Genomic DNA, 22,866 nt, shown 5'->3' with positions numbered 1-22,866 from the left:
GAAAGGGGACAGTACAAGACAGATAGAGGACAGTCAAAGGCAGATAGAGGACAGTAAACGACAGAATGGAGTCAGTAAAAGACAGATAGAGGACAGTAAAAGACAAATAGGGGACAGTAAAAGACAAATAGGGGACAGCAAAAGACAAATAGGGGACAGTAAGAAGGGGACCTTGATCTTGTTGAGCAGGTGCGGGTCCTGCAGCAGCTCGAGCATGTCGGCGAGGTGCGGCCGCATGCAGTCTACGGCGCCGCCGCCGAGCTCGCGCGCCTCGGCCCCACTGGGGCCTGCCGTTAGTAGGTCGCCTGTGTTTAACTGAGGCGGTAGAAGGAGGGTGCAGCCGTGTCCTGTAGGAGAGAATGCAGTTCAGACTAATGCTATTGTAACGTTCCTAAGGCGGTTATCACACTGCGCCGCGCTCCGCCGCGGAGCGCGGGGCGACAGATTTAATCATTGTATGCAAGTACCCCAGTTTGTATAGAAAACACGCGCGGCACTTCACACTGACAACGCGTCCACGCGCGTGATTTTTTTTATATGAAAATCACGCGCTCCGCGGCGGAGCGCGGCGCAGTGTGATAACCGCCTNCCTAAGGCGGTTATCACACTGCGCCGCGCTCCGCCGCGGAGCGCGGGGCGACAGATTTAATCATTGTATGCAAGTACCCCAGTTTGTATAGAAAACACGCGCGGCACTTCACACTGACAACGCGTCCACGCGCGTGATTTTTTTTATATGAAAATCACGCGCTCCGCGGCGGAGCGCGGCGCAGTGTGATAACCGCCTAAGGCCCGGTTTTTTGATTCGTAGTTAAAATAACCAATGGTCAAATTTGACAGATGTCAAATGACAAGTGGTTAAATATCAGGAAAAAATGGTTTTCGAACAATGGTTACTTGACTTTTTGTACAATTTTCAACTATTTGTTTACGTTTTGTTAATATTTAACCATTAGTAGCAAAATTTTACAATTAGTTATTTTAACTAAGAATAAAAAAACTGAGCCTTAGAATAGAATAAAATAGTTGTTTATTTGAAAGAAAGGCATACAAGCATGCAAGACATAGGTACATAATGAAAGAGATACACAAATGGACAGATAGATGTGCCCCTATGACAAAAAGGCACCCGCTTAGCATACATCAAGACCGCGCCAGGGCTTGTCTCGAAACTGATTTTCAGCGTAGGGTTGATTCGACCCAACAAGAGTAAATATTAATCTTAGAATAAATCGTCAGTTATTCGATATTTTGACATATTTCACATACTGAAACTGTCAATGTGCCAGTTATACCAGTTGTTACTTCTCGGATAAAAAATCATAACCCTTCTTTTGCTTTGCCGTAGTCGGGTAAAAATTTGGTCGAATCGGGCCTTAGGCCTCAGCCTCGAACTTAGCGGGCAGCGGGGCGGCAGCGGCGGCGGCGCGGGAGCGGCAGGATCTTATGCGTAAAATCAAATAGACCGGTTCTCGAAAACAGCGGCGCGGCAGCGGGGCGGCAGCGGGCAACGAGCGGGCAGCGGCGAGGGAGCGGGCAACGAGCGGGCAGCGCACTCCTTCTTTTGCCCACAATAAATCGAGCGTTAGGAATAAATTTAAATCGAAATAAGATTGTTGCCATTGTTCAGACATTTCGTTTGCGAATAAAAACAAATATCTCGACAACACAACCCCGAACACAACACTTCGCCGCTAAAGCGCCGCGCGAGCTGCCCGCTTGTTTCGAGAACGGGTCTGCGTTGCCCGCCTCGCTCCAGCGCCGCCGCCGCTCCCGCCCCGCTGCCCGCTAAGTTCGAGGCTGAGGCCTTAGAGACGTAAATATGAATGCGTAGGTCCCTCACCCACGGCGACTTTTTGTATTGATGCCGTCACGCGTTTCGTAAGCGAGAGACAGCATCGCTACTAACGCGCGTTAGTCGCATTTACAACGAACTACAGAAGTGATGCCAAGGCACTACCAACAAGCTACATCATCGCGACTGTATCGATGCAAACGCGCGACCGTGTCGGACGACTTCGGGGGAAGAACGAAGGGAAGATGGCGTGACAACTGTAGCAGCGATTGCAAGTAATTTTGTGCCGTTACTAAATCGCGTTGGCATCGCGACAGAAGCGCGACAGTATCGCGTTTGCATCACAACTGAATCGTGTTTATGTGGGCGACGCACAGTGTTTTATTTTGGCTTAGAAGCGGACATCCCTGTTTTATTAATGCAACCGTTAGATATTACTATTATGTATAAAATTGATGAAGGAACTAGTAGTTGTATTTGTTTAGTTTCGAAGAAATATTCGATTTTGTGATTTTATAAAAAAAAAACAGTTTTAGAAGCATATTTTCTAAAAAAATTACATTAAGTCAGAATTTTGTAAATAAATTTACCTATCACTATAACGTCTACCTTTATTCAGAAATAAATGATTATTGCTGCAGTAATTTAGGAATTATTTAATAATTTATGATTTTCAGAAAACATTTTTTTCTCCGTTACACTAGAAAATTGGCAGCTATATTTACTTTATATTGATGCATGATATAATTATCTATAATACCTGAAAATATTACTTGCCTATCCCGTGGAAGTTGGATGATATGTTAATTTCTATGAGTTTAGAAAATTTATATGTAAATAGGGTTGTCATCTGAATATTTTTTAGTTTTTTAAATGCCGTCCGTAACAATACGGTTATAATGCCTTTGTTAGATAACTATTGAAATTAATTGCTTTTACCATTATTAATTTGTCTGGTCGAGTTTGATAATTATAGAGTTGGCCCTCTGGCGGCTTATTGGAAATCCTATCGTTTTCGAAACATCGATATATATGTTGCAGTCAAAACTCATAATCGATCAAAACCACTTTTGACTGCAAATTTCAGTTAATAGTGGTTTTGACCGATGGCCTTAGTCAATATTACTTTTGACTAATTTTTCTAGTCGTATCATCCAACTTCCACGGGATAGGCAAGTAATATTTTCAGGTATTATAGATAATTATATCATGCATCAATATAAAGTAAATATAGCTGCCAATTTTCTAGTGTAACGGAGAAAAAAATGTTTTCTGAAAATCATAAATTATTAAATAATTCCTAAATTACTGCAGCAATAACCATTTATTTCTGCATAAAGGTAAACGTTTTAGTGATAGGTAAATTTATTTACAAAATTCTGACTTAATGTAATTTTTTTAGAAAATATGCTTCTAAAACTGTTTTTTTATAAAATCACAAAATCGAATATTTCTTCGAAACTAAACAAATACAACTACTAGTTCCTTCATCAATTTTATGCATAATAGTAGATCTAACGATTGCATTAATAAAACAGGGATGTCCGCTTCTAAGGGAAAATAAAAGACTGTGCGACGACAGCTAGCGACCGCATTGTGACTGTTTCGATGCGGAATCGCGACAGAATCGCTACTGCATCGCTACAAAAAGTCACCGTAGACGAGGGGCCTTATAGAGACATTATAGAAAGAAAGAAAGCTTATAAGCTCATATACAAACGACGCCGTCAGTTTACAAGATAAGTCGTAAATTACAGCTCTTGAATCTTTTTAAAATATTTTAAGAAATAATTTCTAATCGTTTTCTGACACTAGCTAGGACCTAAATAAGATCTTAATCTTATTTTTCTTTAGGTCAATGTGTTTCACTTTTAAAAATTGTATGTCGTAAATGATTTCAAAATTAAACAAGAATGTTGTATTGACAAGTAGAACAAATTAATTACAAAATCAAATCAATCCACTACAGTCCACTTACCTTGCAGCACGTACTGTATCAGTATAAACAGGTTATCATCAGGCACAGTGGTTTTAGTCCTCAACGCCTGCACGAGTTCATAGACAAGCACTCTGCACACGAGCAACTTGTCTCTGTCGCGGCTGAAGGCGCGCACGCAGACCACAGACAATTCGGAGATTACGGAGAGCTTGACCACGAAGTTTTGGATGCCGTAGCTGATTATCTTTGATATTGGCTCGAGGATGCTCTGTTGGGGAATAATGAAGATGTTATAGTCAATGCATAAATGAGTTTGTTTTATTTTGGGATCTAACTTCAAATATCAAGATCTTGCTTACTATGAAACTGCTTGTCAAAACATGTCAAGTGACAAGCCCCACCTACCAACTTACTTAAATACTTAACTAATTAATACGTGTAAATTAGCCTTTAGATTAAGTTCGAAATTAATCGCTTTTTTCCAGCGATTCTTCGAAGTCCGAGTATTGTTATTACGAAGCTAGAAGCATCTCAAATACAGATAAAACTAGAGTTATGGCAATTACTAATTCCACAAGTCATAGCAGAATAGATTTCCATATTTTCCATACAAATATTTTACATGATGGCACTTCATAGAGCCATCTGACTACGGCAGTTGTTATGTCATTATCGCATGTGCTCTCCTCGGAGCTACTAACGAGAGGAGTGTACCTTGTGCATGGCTGCAGCGGGTAGCTTAAGGATGGCGATGGCGCAACGCAGCAGCGGCAACACGTCATCCAGCTGCTGTAACTGCAGCGCAGAAGCGCGTTCAGTTGCTGTAAAGGTGCGCACGCGCTGGGCGGCCCTAGCGCATCGGGCGCGAGACACCGTTTGTCCTACTTTTTCTTGATGACATATAAAGTGCTGTCGTCTAGGGGTACTTGAGGAAGTTTTTGTGTATAGCTGCGATTAGTAGCTTAAGAATGGCGATGGCACAGCGCAGTAACTGCAGCGCAGTGCTGCGTAGAAGCGCGTCTAGTTGTCACACCTTTTGCTCTAGTTCTTTCTGATGACATAGTTTGATGTGGTCGTCTAGGGGTACTGAAACGGCAACGGAGCCTGTCACTAGTACAGAAGGGTATGTACCTTATGCATAGCTGCGGCGGGTAGCTTAAGGATGGCGATGGCACAACGCAGTAGCGGCAGCACGTCATCCAGCTGCTGTAACTGCAGCGCGGTGCTGCGCAGAAGCGCGTCAAGTTGCAGTAAAGGTGCGCACGCGCTGGGAGGCCCTAGCGCTTCGGGCGCGAGACATCTTTGCTCTACTTCTTCTTGATGACATAGCTTAATCTTATCTTGTCGTGTCGACAACAAACCTACACAGTATCAGCCCAAAACTCCGCCACAAGAGGGCGTTTTCAGTAGCCTTCATTAAATCTTCTTGCGTGCAGTTGTTTGGGCACGCAGGGCACGACATCATGTGCTTCGTCGACTGGGGAACAAAACCAAGCTTGCACTCAAAGTTTGAGCCATCCAAGAATCCACATAGCTGAGCTGTCGTCTAGGGGTACTTGGATGAAGTGTGCCGCTTAGTAGCAGCTTAGTAGTACTACCGAGGGATGTAAGTACCTTGTGCATAGCTGCGGCGGGTAGCTTAAGGATAGCGATGGCGCAACGCAGTAGCGGCAGCACGTCATCTAATTGCTGTAACTGCAGCGCGGTGCTGCGCAGGAGCGCATCTAGTTGTCACACCTTTTGCTCTACTTCTTCTTGATGACGTAGCTTTATGTGCTGGCGTCTAGGGGTACTTGAGGGAGTGTTTGTGTATAGCTGCGATCGGTAGCTTAAGAATGTCGATGGCACAGCGCAGTAACTGCAGCGCAGTGCTGCGCAGAAGCGCGTCTAGTTGTCACACCTTTTGCTCTACTTCTTCCTGATGACATAGCTTAATGTGCTGTCATCTAGGGGTACTTGAGCGGAGCGTGCCGCTACTATAGAGGAGTGTACCTTGTGCATAGCTGCGGCGGGTAGCTTAAGGATGGCGATGGCACAACGCAGCAGTGGCAGCACGTCATCCAGCTGCTGCAACTGCAGCGCGGTGCTGCGTAAAAGCGCGTCTAATTGCTGCTGTAACGGTGCGCACGCGCTGGGAAGCCCTAGCGCTTCGGGCGCGAGGCATCTTTTGCTCTACTTCTTCCTGATGACATAGCTTAATGTCCTGTCGTCTAGGGGTACTTGAGGGAGTGTCTGTGTATAGCTGCGATCGGTAGCTTAAGAATGGCGATGGCACAGCGCAGTAACTGTAGCGCGGTGCTGAGCAGAAGCATGTCTAGTTGTCACACCTTTTGCTCTAGTTCTTCCTGATGACGTAGCTTAAAGTGGTCTTCTAGAGGTACTTGATGGTGCGTACCTTGTGCATAGCTGCGGCGGGTAGTTTAAGAATGGCGATGGCACACCGCAGTAGCGGCAGCACGTCATCTAATTGCTGTAACTGCAGCGCGGTGCTGCGCAGAAGCGCGTCCAATTGCTGCAGTAAAGGTGCGCACGCGCTGGGAAGCCCTAGCGCTTCGGGCGCGAGGCATCTTTTGCTCTACTTCTTGATGACATAGCTTAATCTTCTTGTCGTATCGACAACAAACCTACACAGTGTCAGTCCAAAACTCCGCCACAAGAGGGCGTTGTCAGTAGCCATCATTAAATCTTCCTGCGTGCCGTTGTTTGGGCACGCAGGGCACGACATCATGTGCTTCGTCGACTGGGGAACAAAACCTCACTTGCACTCCAAGTTTGCTTCAAGCTGAATGTGCTGTCGTCTAGGGGTACTTGGACGAAGTGTGCCGCTTAGTAGCAGCTTAGTAGTACTACCGAGGGATGTAAGTACCTTGTGCATAGCTGCGGCGGGTAGCTTAAGGATAGCGATGGCGCAACGCAGCAGTGGCAGCACGTCATCCAGCTGCTGTAACTGCAGCGCGGTGCTTCGCAGAAGCGCGTCGAGTTGCTGCAGTAAAGGTGCGCACGCGCTGGGAGGCCCTAGATCTTTGAACGCGAGACACCTTTTGCTCTACTTCTTCTTGATGACATAGCTTAATGTGCTGTCGTCTAAGAATACTTGAGCGGAGTGTACCTTGTGCATAGCTGCGGCGGGTAGCTTAAGAATGGCGATGGCACACCGCAGTAGCGGCAGCACGTCATCTAACTGCTGCAGTTGCAGCGCGGTGCTGCGCAGAAGCGCGTCCAATTGTTGCAGTAAAGGTGCGCACGCGCTGGGCGGCCCTAGCGCTTCAGGCGCGAGGCATCTTTTGCTCTACTTCTTCTTGATGACATAGCTTAATCTTATCATGTCGTGTCGACAACAAACCTACACAGTATCAGCCCAAAACTCCGCCACAAGAGGGCGTTGTCAGTAGCCTTCATTAAATTTTCTTACGTGCAGTTGTTTGGGCACGCAGGGCACGACATCATGTGCTTCGTCGACTGAAGAACAAAACCACACTTGCACTCCAAGTTTGAGCCATCCAAGAATCCATAGAGCTGAAAGTGCTGTCATCCTATAGGTACTTGGGCGGAGTGTGACACTACTACCGAGGGGATTACCTTGTGCATAGCTGCGATCGGTAGCTTAAGAATGGCGATGGCACAGAACAGTAACTGTAGCGCGGTGCTGCACAGAAGCGCGTCTAGTTGTCACACCTTTTGCTCTACTTCTTCCTGATGACGTAGCTTAATGTGCTGTCGTCTAAGGGTACTTGAGGGAGTGTTTGTGTGTAAGTGCGATCGGTAGCTTAAGAATGGCGATGGCACAGCGCAGTAACTGCATCACAGTGCTGCGCAGAAGCGCGTCGAGTTGTCACACCTTTTGCTCTACTTCTTCTTGATAACATAGCTTAAAGTGCTATCTTCTAAAGGTACTTGAGCGGAGTCTGACACTACTACTGAAGGGTATGTACCTTGTGCATGGCAGCGGCGGGTAGCTTAAGAATGGCGATGGCACAACGCAGTAGCGGCAGCACGTCATCTAATTGCTGCAACTGCAGCGCGGTGCTGCGCAGAAGCGCGTCCAATTGTTGCAGTAAAGGTGCGCACGCGCTGGGAGGCCCTAGCGCTTCGGGCGCGAGACATCTTTGCTCTACTTCTTCTTGATGACATAGCTTAATCTTATCATGTCGTGTCGACAACAAACCTACACAGTGTCAGCCCAAAACTCCGCCACGAGAGGGCGTTGTCAGTAGCCTTCTTTAAATCGTGCCCAAACAACGGCACGCAGGGCACGACATCATGTGCTTTGTCGACTGGGGAACAAAACCACACTTGCACTCCAAGTTTGAGCCATCCAAGAATCCATAAAGCTGAAAGTGCTGTCATCTAGAAGTACTTGAGCGGAGTCTGACACTACTACTGAAGGGTATGTACCTTGTGCATGGCAGCAGCGGGTAGCTTAAGAATGGCGATGGCGCACCGCAACAGCGGCAGCACGTCATCTAATTGCTGTAACTGCAGCGCGGTGCTGCGCAGAAGCGCGTCCAATTGTTGCAGTAAAGGTGCGCACGCGCTGGGCGGCCCTAGCGCTTCGGGCGCGAGACATCTTTTGCTCTACTTCTTCTTGATGACATAGCTTAATCTTATCTTGTCGTATCGACAACAAACCTACACAGTGTCAGCCCAAAACTCCGCCACGAGAGGGCGTTGTCAGTAGCCTACTTTAAATCTTCCTGCGTGCCGTTGTTTGGGCACGCAGGGCACGACATCATGTACTTTGTCGACTGGGGATGGGGAAGTCTAGGGGTACTTCCTGCCCTGTACAACCAAACTGTGGAATGGACTGTCGTCTGCGGTGTTTCCGGACGGATACGACCTGCAAGCTTTCAAGAGGAGAGCGTATCTTCACCTTAAAGGCCAGCAACGCACCTGTTACGCCCCTGGGTCTGTCTATGGGCGACGGTAATCACTTACCATCAGGTGATCCGTCTGCTTGTTTGCCTCCTGTCATATAAATAAAAAATTTAGGGGTATGACACTACTACCAAGGGTATATACCTTGTGCATGGCAGCGGCGGGTAGCTTAAGAATGGCGATGGCACACCGCAGCAGTGGCAACACGTCATCTAACTGCTGCAGTTGTAGCGCAGTGCTGCGCAGAAGCGCGTCGAGTTGCTGCAGTAACGGTGCGCACGCGCTGGGCGGCCCTAGCGCTTCGGGCGCGAGACATTCGAGGTACATCGCTATGTTGCCCGCTATTATTGTTATTTGCTGCGGACAAATAAGTTAAAATAAACATATAATCATGGTGTAGTCTATACCTTACAAAAAACCAGAATTAAACGACACCACTTTTTTAAAATTCACTTTAAATTGTCTCGAAAATTCATGTTGAGTAATTTAAGTAAGCGAAAAAGTGACGTCATTCGTATTGGGGAATCGGCTTGGACGAATAAACCACTGGACACGAAACCTACAAGATTTCTAAGGAAACACGATCAACCACTTTTTGCGGGGGGAGAGGTTTGACAATTGTCAATTAATGACATTTAGTGCTGGGAAAAGATCGTAAATTTTTATCGATAGTTATGTAAATGAATGAATGAATGAACCTAACGAGATAAATGAATTATGGATTGATTTAATATTGAAAGTTTCTTTAATTGAAAGACTATAATTAATTATTGTATCGTGTTTATTATAATGCCATTGGTAAATCATAGGTACAAATAATATTACAAATTATTCATATAGGTAGGTAACTAGGTGAAATATTTTTTGGCTGTGTTATCATTATCAAATTCGTAAAGCAATAAACAAGTAATATTCTGTTACGATCGACTGCTAACTAGCTTTTGGTCTCAACAAATGTTATAATCTGTCTCACGTCACGGACAAAAGTTTCATCAATAGCCTATTTCTATACATTTCATAAAACACAATTTGATATCATTATGACAATGTATTGCTTTGTAGCGCTTTCAGTACGGATGCACTATCTGAGATTATTTAATTCTTATCTAATGTTGTTAATATTCTTATGTTTAGGTCATTCGAGAAGACCTCCCAGTACTTATTTCGGTTTTGAAGACGTCGGTATATCCTAACTTCATTGATTCCAGAGCAATTTCGCGTTTCCGCTGTAAGCTGGATATTATCTTTGGTCGAAGATGGGTACACAGGGTACCTATCCTGTTGATGAGGGGTATTTATTTTAGGGTTTTGTGCAGAATCGCGGAATATCCTGTCTCCTTGTTTTGCTTTCATAGATCGTTTCCTGTAAGTCTTAGAGTGGGTGCTTGTGCTTCCTCCTGAATAATGAGGTCTAAATATCTGAGATTCAGAAAGAATTCAAGTACTTATTTCGGTTTTGAGGACGTCGGTAGGTATATCCTAACTTCATTGATTCCAGAGCAATTTCGCGTTTCCGCTGTAAGCTGGATATTATCTTTGGTCGAAGATGTGTACACAGGGTACCTATCCTGTTGATGAGGGGTATTTCTTTTAGGGTTTTGTGCAGAATCGCGGGATATCCTGTCTCCTTGTTTTGCTTTCATAGATCGTTTCCTTTAAGTCTTAGAGTGGGTGCTTGTGCTTCCTCCTGAATAATGAGGTCTAAATGTCTGAGATTCAGAAAGAAGTCAAGTGATGCCGATAAGAGTGGTTCTCATACAACCCGTGGCTGCTATGTTTGCTAGGCACTATGCATGTTGTCGATATGACTCGCCCAGTTCAATTTGTTGTCAAGGGAGATGCTCAGATATTTCACCTGTGTTGGTTTTGTTTTGAAAAGTTCAGTGGCCTAATTCACGTATCTTGACAGTCAAGATCTCTCTGATGTTCAGAAGTCGTCCCATTGAAAAACAGTTGATGACAGGATGGACCAAATCAAGTTCCAACCACCCCGGTATTTCACTAAACGTGATGGATGACACCGATCTAAAAGGTTCCACCTCGGTATTGCATACCGAAAATAAAACCTGCTAATAAAATAAAAAATAATAATAATGTAATCGTAGTCATTTGGCGTATTTTTGTAATTTGTTTTAATATTTAGATGCAATGAAAAGTTTAAATTGTATGTTCCATCTGTGTGGATCTCATCATCTTTTGTTTCATGTGACTAAAATAAAGCCAAAAAATCAATCAACATCAAAAATATTTTATTCAAATTTGACCAGTATTTTGATGTACAACATATTTCAAAAAAGGTGTAATTATTACTTACATTTACTGGTGTGCTTGTTTTGTATGTTCCATCTATGTCGATCTCATCATCTTTTGTTTCATGTGACTAAAATTATCAAAACAAAAAAATCTATCAAATCATAAATATTTTATTCAAATGGCAATGCCAGATTTTGTATGGAAGGTGGCGTCTTTTTTTTTTCGCGCGGCCATCGACCAAACTTTGTTTTTTGATTACTAAATAGTGTAATAAACCAAACTTACTATGGCATGTATACCTCTAAACTCAGTCTGAACTGAGTTACGAGCATTAGAAGTTTGATGATTTTCATACAAGATTTGCTTTTTGTGCGCAAGTTTTGTAAGAAATTGCAACAAAATATTGCGCTATTTTTTTATTACGCTGATTCTGCTCCATACTGATGTCTGGAGCCTTTAATGGATGGTATTGTTTGTTACACTAACGGCCGAATACTGAAACACTACTCAAATCTGTCACTCAGCTGACGGGCTCCTAAATTTAAGTATCCTTCAATTTTAAATGGTATTCTCAAACGCCACTCAACGGATTTGAAGCCATGATCAGCTAAGCAGCTCTCAAATGTTTCCATAATGGCAACATTTACCAAAAAAAGTATGTTTTCATTTACACAAATGATAACTTTACGTTTTTTATCCATTACACGCAGCATCGTTTGGTTATGTATTGTCTTTTATGGAAATATACTCAATCAACTTAACATAGAACAGTTTATTTTTAGTTTCTATTAAATATAAATCTCGTTTTATCATATAAAAAAAAATAATGCTTGCATTATTATTGAATTAAAAAAACAATTTTAAAGGTGATACTTTTTATTGTTGAAATCTATTAAGTGGCGATCGTGGACCGAAACGTAACCACAATTGACATTTATCATTGTTGACAGAGCATCAAATTGACAAATCAATTCAACAACTCTTGGAAATGCTGCTATGCGATGTCCCCTTATTCCTCAGAAATAGGCATGTTTATGTAATGCGATTTCATAGCAGCTATTTTGGTTGTTACTTCGTGCACTATACGATGCACAGTTGGCTGTTAGATGTGGAAGATATCACCTAGTACACGTTCATAACTTCCCGTTGCGTAGAAAAGTAGGGTTATAATAAGTATTTGGTCCACTGGTTGTATGGCGTTTGGTGAGGGGTTTCAAAGAGCTTCCAAATTATGAATCCAGAAACAACACCGTTTCTTTAGAGACGCGGAACCTCGCTCGGAATTGCATGTCATTATAATAATATTTTTCAATAGCGTTCAGCTTTATTACGTTCCTGCGATTAGATCTAGGTATCTCCTCGAGCCTCGAAAGAAATGATAACGATGACACAGACATTATTTACCACTATTTAGGTCGATTTAGGTATAAGAATAGGATTTAAGATACCGCGCAAGCACTCTCAAATTTAACGGCTGCTCAAGACGATTTGACAGTTGTTTGAGTAATGCTTAGCGTTGAATGGCGTTTCAGTATGCGAAAATTCATTTGAGTGGCGTTTGAGTCCAACTTAATTTGAGAGGTGCTTAAAAATTGAGAACTGCTCAGATATTGTTTTGAGTATGCGAAATGTAAGTTTAGGAGCTGCTTAACTATTTGAGAAGCCGTCAAATATTTAAATGGCGTTTCAGTATTCGGCCGATACAATCTCACTATTTTGTTGCAATTTCTTACAAAACTTTGCGCGCAAAAAGCAAATCTAGTATGAAAATCATCAAACTTCTAATGCTCGTAACTCAGTTCAGACTGAGTTTAGAGGTATACATGTCATAGTAAGTTTGGTTTATTACACTATTTTGTAATCAAAAAACAAAGTTTGGTCGAGGGCCGCGCGAAAAAAAAAAGACGCCAATTTCCGGCATTGTCTTTTGACCAGTGTTTTGGCACTTATGAATGTCAAAGATGACTTAAAAAAAAACCGACCAAGTGCGTGTCGGGCGGGGGCCACGCGTAATGTAGGGTTCCGTGATTGTTGTCCGTCGTTAACACAATATATTTTAGAAGCAAGCAATTACTTCATTAAAGTAACTTTTTGTATTTTCTTCTAAGGAATTTTTATTAGTTAAGTATAATACATGAGTCAAATGACTATTACTCCTAAACTAACTGATGTACCTTAACCGTTATAGTTTTCCTTGAAAGTTCATAAAATAAATTATTATTATGAATTTTCCCAGATTTTTCAAGCTAACGGTTTAGTTTTTAGAGGGGACTCGAAAAAAAATTGGCACTTTAAACTTTAATAATTTGCAAACAGATCTCTAAATGGAAAAATAGACTTAGAAACCCCTAAGCAATTTTAAAAGACTTGTCCAACGATATCCCACACGATGAGGTAGAAGATAAAAAAAATTCACCCCCACTTTACATGTACCTACCCCTAGATGTAAAGCAACTAGCTACCGTAATAAATTTTTTTTTCAAAATTTTATCTTACTGTTTTATCGGCGTGATTAATATACATACCTCCACAAAATTACAGCTCTCTAGTGCCAATAGTTTCCAAGCAAAACCTCGGACAGACAGACATAGCAAAACTATAAGGGTTCCTTGTCAGGACTACGAAACCCTAAAAAAGGTAGCCCTTTAGGGCACTTTATATGTCTCCTTATTTTTTGAGCCATACCAGTTACACAATTTGAACCATAAATGTTTTGTGTCTACTGATATTTTGGTGAATTAGTTGACTTTTAAGATAAAATATCTAATAAAATTTGATAATGATTGTACTTCCAAATTTAGGCAAATTCAATGTAGGTATAGAATCTTTGTGCAGTTTCTCTGTTTCGTAGAATTGGCATTGTAGCATTCTTCCGCAAAATGAATGCTACAAATGTAGTGGTTTTTAGTTGAAATCCACGTATTTTGTCTTCTGACTGCCTCTATCCACTTTCTCCTTCTATTTGGATCCACTGGAAATCTAAAATTAATTTGAATAATTTCAGTTTCAGTTTGTTTGGTATATCGATAAACTTATGGACATTTTTCAAGCCCTTTACGTCATAAAAAATGAGATGTGAATGAATGAATGAAACCTATAATCCAACCAAATTAAATATGCTACATGTTTTAAGCATTTACATGTACAATGAGTACTTTTTAAAATGACGTAATCATATTTTGTTTACATATCAAATTTTATTTATTTTACGAAAAAATAGCTACTATAATAGATTTAAAATGTACTTACGCGTGATAAGAAACATTTCTTGTGTGACCGGAATAATTTTTGCAATAAAGTACGGCGCATTTACCCATTTTTCGTGATATTTTTACTCTTCGAGAGCTCGCGTCATACTGACAAAGTGACAACCTGACAACATTTACCATGGCTAATTTAGCCTTGGTAAGTGCTAGCGGGGTAAAGACGAAAACGTCACTCGTTACGCGTCCAGTGGTTTATTCGTCCAAGGGAATCGGGTTTTGACGATCATCAAGTAGATTATCGTGTCCTGTAGGCCTAGGATGTATACCGCGATAAGCTTTTATCGCGCTATTTTATCGATTTTACGCGATATACCCATATATTTTGTCGTCTAAAATCATCGGTCAGATTTTAATACGGCGAGCATCCTGGACTGGCTACTCGGTCCTTGAACATAAAATGTATGTGTCGACTTATACTATACTCATAGCAGAATTATTATCAACTCGGAAAGGGATCAACACCGTATCGCCTTTCGCGAGGCGAGGATTTTACGTTACGGTGCGCATAAGTGTGCGTTGCAGTATGGAGTTTCATACAAAGAATACTACGCCTCGAGTTGATACGGTTACGTTCCCCTTCCGAGTTGATAAGTATGCTACGTCCTTTATGCTACACTTACGTCAATCGGCAGGGTCTTCTTGGAGTTCAGATGTTCGACCACAAGCTGTAAAGGCCCGCACGGGTACAACTCGTTGAAGTCCACGAACGCTTGCGCGATGCTCTTGAAGAACATCAGGCGTTGTTTTTCTGGAACAATACAAAGTCAATGGGTGCCGTCTGGGACTAAATCGGTTAAGTAAATCGCTACGTAATATTCACGGAGCCAGGATTTTTCATACGTAGTCATAATTTTATTACACACAAAACAAAAGAATTGCAGTACAAAAGGCGAACTTAATGCCTTAAGGCATTCTCTGTCAGTTCAAATACAAACATATATCTTACTTGCTGATCTCCGAATATCCGCCTATGAGTCATTTTAGAAGCTATTCTGTGTTTTCACCAGAGCACCTGGTAACATAGTAACCACATTACTTGGAACCCTATTCCCTTATGTTAAGGTCCAAAGTCAATCAAGTGGCAGTGGGCAGGGCACATAGCTCGTAGAGCTGACGGCCGCTGGGGCAAGAAAGTTCTTGAGTGGCGACCACGAGCCGGAAGACGTAGCGTGGGCAGGCCTCCCAGTAGGTGGACCGACGATCTGGTGAAGGTCACCGAAGGTCGCGAAGGACCGGTCTTTGTGGAAATCCTTGGGGGAGGCCTTTGTCCAGCAGTGGACGTCTTTCGGCTGCAACGAACGAAGGTCCAAAACTCAATGGTAATTTTGAACTCTCTTATCCAAATAAAGTGAATAAACTACGGATACTCTCGGCGCACTTAAGGGACTCTTATCTAGGTATAAATAAGACGTCAATATGTAGGTGACAATTTAATGCTTGACACAGGTTGTCAATGGTTCACAATGGTGTCAAAATCCTCCAGGTATATAAAGCCGGGGAAAAAAATCTGGACACCGCGGTACAGCTTTACGCGTCTCAAAATACAGTGACATCTATTGGGCACTAACACAAACATGTTTCATGGAAGGTTCATACATAAAGCTTATTCTAGTACTCACCAGGGGTCCTCTGAAGGAAGATCTGCAGGAAGACGTTATTAGGCGCCAGCTGATGAAGCACACAGCGTAAGAACTGATGTGCAACGAACACGGCGCTGCCCGGGAGACGCGTGTTTGTCTCGGCCTGCCACGAGTAGTTGCCTAGCTGCACCACCCTGTGGGTGAAGAGATAAGGTTCAGATTGGAATGAGGGATTCAGAATCAGGAGAGTTCAGTATGAGGGATGGGCTACGTAGTTGCCTAGTTGCACCACCCTGTGAGTAAAGAATTAAGGTTCAGATTGGAATGAGGGATGGGTTACGTAGTTGCCTAGCTGTGACACCCTATAGATAAAGAATTAAGGTTCAGATTGGAATGAGGGATGGGTTACGTAGTTGCCTAATTGCATCACCCTGTGGGTAAAGTAGGTAAAGAATTAAGGTTCAGATTGGAATGAGAGATGGGCTACGTAGTTGCTTAGATGTGCCACCCTGTGGGTAAGGAATTAATGTTCAGATTGGAACGAGGGATGGGCTACGTAGTTGCCTAGCTATACTACCACCCTGTGAGTAGAGAATTAAGGTTCAGATTGGAATGAGGGATGGGCTACGTGGTTGCCTAGCTGCACCACCCTGTGGGTGAAGAGATAAAGTTCAAATTGGAATGAGGGATGGGCTACGTTGTTGCCTAGCTGCACCACCCTGTGGGTGAAGAGATAAGGTTCAGATTGGAATGAGGGATGGGCTACGTAGTTGCCTAGCTGTGACACCCTGTGAGTGAAGAGATAAGGTTCAGATTGGAACGAGGGATGGGCTAAGTAGTTCCCTATGTACCACCTTGTGAGTGAAGAGATAAGGTTCATTTTTGCACAAATGATTTGTTACGTGTGGTCAATGAAACAGAATGTTGAGGGTTAATAAAAAAAAATTAAGGCCTGCACATGCTTATACACAGTTTAAACACACTTATAAACAGCTTAAGCCTTCACTGACACTGGTTACTGTTAAGTTGCAAGTCCCAAAGGTAGACTGGCAGAGATCACGCTTTTATCTGTTCGTTTCACTCGAATGACGTTCACTGCAGGACATAGGCCTCTCCTAAAGATTTACACAACGATCGCTCCTGCACTGCGATCCAGGTACCACCCGCGACCGTCACCAAATCGTCGGTCCACGTAGTGGAGGGCCTACCCACACTATGTCTCCCATTCGATGGTAGTTTTTAGCTGTAATACTATCAAATTTGTGCCATCAAGTTTTGAAATAAATAAATTAAATATAGGGGAGAGTTCGGTATATTGTACCGCCGGGTAAATTGTACCACCCCCATATTTCGTAAAGTATTTATTGAATGTCTGTAATTGCAACACTCAGCGATACACAACTAAAATCAATTAATATCGGCCATGTGGTTTTTGCCGTGACAACAAACACGTGAGTTTTATTTTGAAAAGTATTTTTTCATTGTTTTCAAGTAACTTTTGACAATACATGTTTAGTTTGTAATTTTGTTAAATTTAATCACAGGGTGTTTCTAATATATTATTTAGAAGCGTAAATTAGTGTGGATTACAATTATTTGAAACATTTTTCGGTATTTATGAGCTATATTTTTTACCGATTTTTTAAAAGCACTATCACCTAGTCGGCTAAATTGTACCACATCAAGTTGTATGGAACTTTACCAAAGGATTTTGAATTTTTTTTGAGTAAATCATATTTTGAAGTTGTAATAGCGTAGTTATGTTTGACTAACAATAAATGAAAGCAAAAGACTGGCAAAGTAGATTAGGTACAAGTGTGCGTTACGATAATTGGAATTACAAAACTTGTACTCAAAATCGTGATAACGTGTAAATCAATATCGATTGTCTATGTTATTAACTACTGTTCCTTTTCGTTTCCTAATTTGTTAAGAATGTATCGTATAATATTTTGCCATAGTTTTTTTATAGGCTTGAAATTTATTGAAATCCAATTTAGTAACCCTGTGGTACAAATTATCAAACCGGTTGGCTAAATTGGACCGAAGCTCTGAACTTGTACTTTGTTAATTTGTGCTAAATATACAACAATCATGTTAATTAATACTTATGAAATAGTAAGTTGAATAATGTATCTTTTATTATATACCATGGACATTAGCAAAAACAAAACAAAACTATGTGTAAAATGGGATTGAAAAAAACTGGTCCAAATTAGCGGACTCTCCCTTACCTGCTGACGGCGTGTAACAGTGCGGGCAGAACAGCAGCGGCCGCAGCTGGTTCCCTGTGCACGAATGTAGCGAGCGCTATCACGCAGAGGCCCAGTTCTTCGTCGCTGTACTGTTCCACTGCTATCCCGCATTCAGCACCTGGAAATTTGAAGTTTATGAGGTTTTAAACTTTCGCGTTCAATTTCAACTACAATAGTAAGACACGGGTCTTAACGCGACGTTTATTAATGAGTTACATTATGTACTCACGGTAGATAGATAGATATATAGATATTTATTTGCATCACCATAATGTAACATTATTATGTATGTATTAATAAACGTCACGTTAAGACCCGTGTCTTACTATTGTATTAGAAGTTTATTAAACCTGTATTTTCAAGAACTCAACTTGAATTCTGATTATGCATTCCCAGTTTAGTTAAGACGATGACGAAACTTGAAGGAGGCTTTTGTCCAGTAGGTATGGGAGCCACACGGGAAGTTTTAAGTGCGCGCCGCTTCCATACTTCTGGCACTGACTGTGTGCGAGATCTATTGACCTGATACATGTGTGTATCCTTTCCATTTAGCTGTGAACAGTTTCGGAGATATAATTTCTCTCTGTCTCACGCCTCGCTGCAGAGGTATCGCCGTCAAGCTTTGCTCCTGTACTCGGACCGACATGGTGGCATTTTTGTAGCTCGACAGATTATCAAGCTGAAGTGGTAATGGGCAGGGCACATAGTACGCAGAACTGGTGGAGGTCACGTACTGGAAAACGCAGCGTGTGACGTCCATCCACAAGGTGGACTGACGACCTGATAAAGGTAGCGGGAAGGTGCTGGAATCAGGCCGATACCAACCGTCATCATCATCATCTCAGCCATAGGACGTCCACTGCAGAACATAGGCCTCCCCCAATGCTTTCCATGTTGCCTGGTTGGTAGCGGCCTGCGTCCAGCGCCTTTCTGCTACATTTATTATGTCTTCGGTCCACCTTGTGGGTGGACCGACGACCAACCGTGCGATGTAGAAATCATTGGGGGAGGTCTATGTTCAGCAGTGGACGTCCTGTGGCTGAAATGATGACAATGATGACATGTGTAGGTAGGTATACTCACAGCGGTAGCACAGCGCGGTCTCTGCACGCGCGGCGGCGGCGTGTGCGGCGCGCGAGCCGTCGTCCCACCAGCCGCCGGAGCCGCCGGAGCCGCATGAGCCGCAGTCGCCCGCGTCGCCGCCTTCGCAGCCGCTATCTGTTAGTGTACTCGACTACTCACAGCGGTAGCACAGCGCGGTCTCTGTACTCACAGCGGTAGCACAGCGCGGTGTCTGTACTCACAGCGGTAGCACAGCGCGGTCTCGGCTCGCGCGGCGGCGGCGTGTGCGGCGCGCGAGCCGTCGTCCCACCAGCCGCCCGAGCCGCCAGAGCCGCATGAGCCGCAGTCGCCCGCGTCGCCGCCTTCGCAGCCGCTATCTGTGGACATATCCCATGATATTAAGGCTTGAGTATTAGCACAGAATAATAATAAGTACTACGTACAGAAGTTTTTATTTAAAAAAATGTATGCTCAATGTCATTAACAATATGGTGTAATTTAGCCTGTCTCAAGAGTCAAGCACCATTTTGTTGACAAACGTCAGTGATCGGCACTGCGCCGAAGCTATAGGGCTGACTTCGGTAAAATGATGTGACGTGAGGTGCCAAACTGCGGAAAATGGCGGAGGAAATACATGATTTAGCATGAATTATCATGAATAATATTAACTACTTATTTACCTCTCAGTGTCTTGAGGCAACTTAAAAAAGTACATTCTATGTTTTTATTATTATTTAGGCAGTTAAATACTGCACAGTATTTAGTACACCATTTTCTTTATTTTCTTCCATCATACACAAGAATACGCGTGCGTGAGTCAATGTGAGGCCTTGTCGAATAGTATCCTGTAGGTGGGCCATCGTGCGTGTTTTGTTTTCGATGTAAACTCGCGGAGATGAAAAGTCCTGGTATTAGTGCTTACAAATTGGCAATACTGTCGAGCAAAGAGAGGTGTTAAAAAAAAATGAGAATGGGATATTTCTAGCCAACACAAAAATCTGAAAAAAATTGGGCAGGTAGCTTAATTCTTCATTATAAACTGGTTAAAAATTCATTTAAGTTCACCATTGCGTTTAAGAATTACATTCATCTGAACGTGACGCGATGACTAAAGGTATACTGACCAGTGGACAGCGGACGTCTTGGCATATGATGATGCGGCGGGGAGCCGGTCTGTGCCACCTGGCGCGCCAGCCTCCGGGGCGAAGCACCCCGCGACCTGATACAATATACACAATAGACATGTTGACACCACAGTCAATTGACGTACTTTTTAAAACTGTCAAAACGAAACTCTCCCATACATTTTGTATGGCACTACAAGCAAGTGACGTCACTATTTTGTCAACCCAATTAAACTACTTTTTTCAATCACAATTCGAACAAAAATCGAAATTTACAGGTAATTTAAAATAAATTAGGTTTTTAAGACCAGAATGAAGTCTTTTTAAAACAGTTGTGGTTTCGAATTATTGGGGTATGGTGTCAAACTGTCTATTACAACCTTACATATAAAGGGGAACATGTCAACTTAACACTGTGGCGTTTTATATTGTTGTGGTAGGTGCTATTTTACAACATGTATTATACTGTACTGTACGTAGTGTGTAATCCGTGCAAAGGCTCGCTAATTGTTTAAATTGTTTTTTTACCTGTAGAAAACTATACTTACGAGCAAAAGTATGGAATCACCCCCTTGTGTTTTGTTCCGAGCCATCTTAAGAACTGAATGCCTTTGAATGTATCTATGGCATCAATTTAAAGTATATAATGTCACCTTTAAAATGGTACCATTTTTATTTATCTTCTATAAGTCATTTAGTTCTTACGATCGATCATAACAAACAGGGTGATTCCATACTTTTGCTCGCGAGTGTATAAGTGGTTTACTTGTTGCCTAACTTGTCATTAGTATACACTGTATAACCCTGGTTTTCCTAAATAAATTAATAAATATCAGAAATTGTAGGGGTAGATATAATGAGATATCACGTGACGTTTACATTTCGTTGAACGCGCGATTTCACCGAAAAGCGACGCCTATAAATTCACTGCAAGTCAAACTTGCATGCGTAAATCATTGCCGCGAATTTTCTGTCTTTATAACTGTATTTTTACGTTTAAGAAGATATTTTATAATTTGACATAACTACCTTGTCCCTTCAGAAGACAGCTTTTTGGTCAAGTCCTGAGGTCTCGTCTGAGGAGTGGGCGTAGGTTCTTGCTCCGATCGACTTGAATCAGTCTTGTCTGTTGAATCGTCTGTAAAAATGTTTCAAAATTAATTAATAACTTGACAATGAATTCTTTTGTATAGGTTTTAGTTGTTAACGTAAATTAATTACCTGCGGGTAGGCTTAATGCTTCTCTCACTCGATCGACTAAAGCATTGAACACTGGATACTGCTCCTTGTTCGGTTTCGGTCCTATTGGCAAGAGTCTGAAACAAATCATAATTATTTGTTATCTATGGCCAATGGAATGAAATATGGAAGTTACGAATGACGATTGGGGGGAAAAGCAAAAAATCAAAATGTGATTTTCGTTGGCATTGACATAAGAAATGGAGAGTTTATGGAAAAGGGAATTTACAAAAAGGTATGCCTGCATGCCACTGGTTTTGGGGATAGTCAACCACGGATTTACGATTTTTTTAACCAGTATTTGAAATTAACTATTAATGATATAAATTGGGCTTTGTGAAACAATTTAATTTCACAAGAGAAACTTAAAATCAAAATATTTCATAAATTATTGACTTTTGCGTAAGCATAGCTAAATTGGTCGCATTTAGGTAACCGGTACTATAATCTATTAGAAGGATGTTTAATCCTAACATGTATTATACTTTTATAATGAGGGAAACCTGTTATTGGCTATATTATCAGTCTAAATCTTAAACTAATATTTTCTATGTATCTCTTTTGGTTTATATAAATAAATAAATAAACAAGTCACCCTGCATTTGTTGAATGTAATTGATTTGAAGTGCAAAAATTAATTTACTGTTTATACGGAACTCCGTGGATAGCTTCCATAGAGCATACTTTTCTTCTTTATGTTTTGATGACCGTCATCTTATTGTCAACTGATTCTATAGACGGGTGTAATAGCTTCTGGTGTTTTATCCCAACTAATATTATAAATGCGAAAGTAACTCTGTCTGTCTGTCTGTCTGTCTGTCTGTCTGTCTGTTACGCTTTCCCGCTTAAACCTCGCAACCGATTTTGATGAAATTTGGCATAGAGATAGTTTGAGTCCCGGGAAAGAACATAGGATAGTTTTTATCCCGGTTTTTGAAACAGGGACGCGCGCGATAAAGTTTTTCTGTGACAGACAAAATTCCACGCGGGCGAAGCCGCGGGCGGAAAGCTAGTTTGATGAAATATATTCAGTTTAAAATGGAAGAAATATATTTTATTTACGGCCATATTTCAATAGTATTTACCTCTCCTGTGGCGGGATGTGGAAGGGCTGGTGAGGCGGTGGATGCGGCGCGAGCGGTACGGCGCTCCACGCGAGTTCCATCTTTGATAGCGGAGACTCCGGCGACGCATAGGGATTGCCACACTTCACTGCGTACACGCATAATAATAAATATTAGTCGTTTTTAACGTCATCATCATCTGCTAGCCTGGAATGCGCGCCATTATATCGTTTTATCGAGACATTTTATTGATTTTAGACAACAAGCCCATGCACTTATCGTCTAAAAGTTTAGTCACTTATACTATTAAAGTAGTGGCATTGCAGGAGGCACTTATAATATTAATATACTTGGATCCTATCTTTTTACACCGCGCCTCTAGTCCCAAACTATGCAAAGTTACCACAGATTACT

The 22,866-nt window shown here is 42.0% G+C and overlaps 2 protein-coding genes across 2 annotated transcripts in view; both read right to left on the bottom strand.

The window, feature by feature from the left end:
• unc79 (UNC-79 domain-containing protein) overlaps positions 1-22,866 on the bottom strand; it is an 88,307-nt gene that overhangs the window by 9,738 nt on the left and 55,703 nt on the right. The window contains exons 42-52 of the mRNA XM_028307188.1: positions 22,474-22,600; positions 21,371-21,465; positions 21,179-21,287; positions 20,150-20,244; positions 19,268-19,402; positions 17,943-18,081; positions 15,748-15,902; positions 14,749-14,876; positions 8,754-8,966; positions 3,774-4,002; positions 172-347 (exon numbers count right to left, since the gene is read on the bottom strand). Coding sequence (XP_028162989.1) covers positions 172-347; positions 3,774-4,002; positions 8,754-8,966; positions 14,749-14,876; positions 15,748-15,902; positions 17,943-18,081; positions 19,268-19,402; positions 20,150-20,244; positions 21,179-21,287; positions 21,371-21,465; positions 22,474-22,600 — 1,601 coding nt within the window. The remainder of the gene's footprint in view (positions 1-171; positions 348-3,773; positions 4,003-8,753; positions 8,967-14,748; positions 14,877-15,747; positions 15,903-17,942; positions 18,082-19,267; positions 19,403-20,149; positions 20,245-21,178; positions 21,288-21,370; positions 21,466-22,473; positions 22,601-22,866) is intronic.
• On the bottom strand, positions 10,247-14,150 carry LOC114354679 (uncharacterized). The gene is made up of 4 exons (XM_028307187.1): positions 14,112-14,150; positions 13,656-13,841; positions 10,924-10,989; positions 10,247-10,675 (listed from the first exon to the last, which is right to left on the bottom strand). Exons 2-4 carry the CDS (start codon positions 13,728-13,730, stop codon positions 10,490-10,492), a joined length of 327 nt encoding a protein of 108 aa, XP_028162988.1. The 5' UTR covers positions 13,731-13,841; positions 14,112-14,150; the 3' UTR covers positions 10,247-10,489.

Source organism: Ostrinia furnacalis, unplaced genomic scaffold (genome assembly GCF_004193835.3).
Source record: "Ostrinia furnacalis isolate ACB-3 unplaced genomic scaffold, ASM419383v2 OfSCF2106, whole genome shotgun sequence".
In the NCBI taxonomy this organism is placed as follows: Eukaryota; Metazoa; Arthropoda; class Insecta; order Lepidoptera; family Crambidae; genus Ostrinia; species Ostrinia furnacalis.
This window is presented reverse-complemented; position numbering and strand designations above follow the sequence as displayed.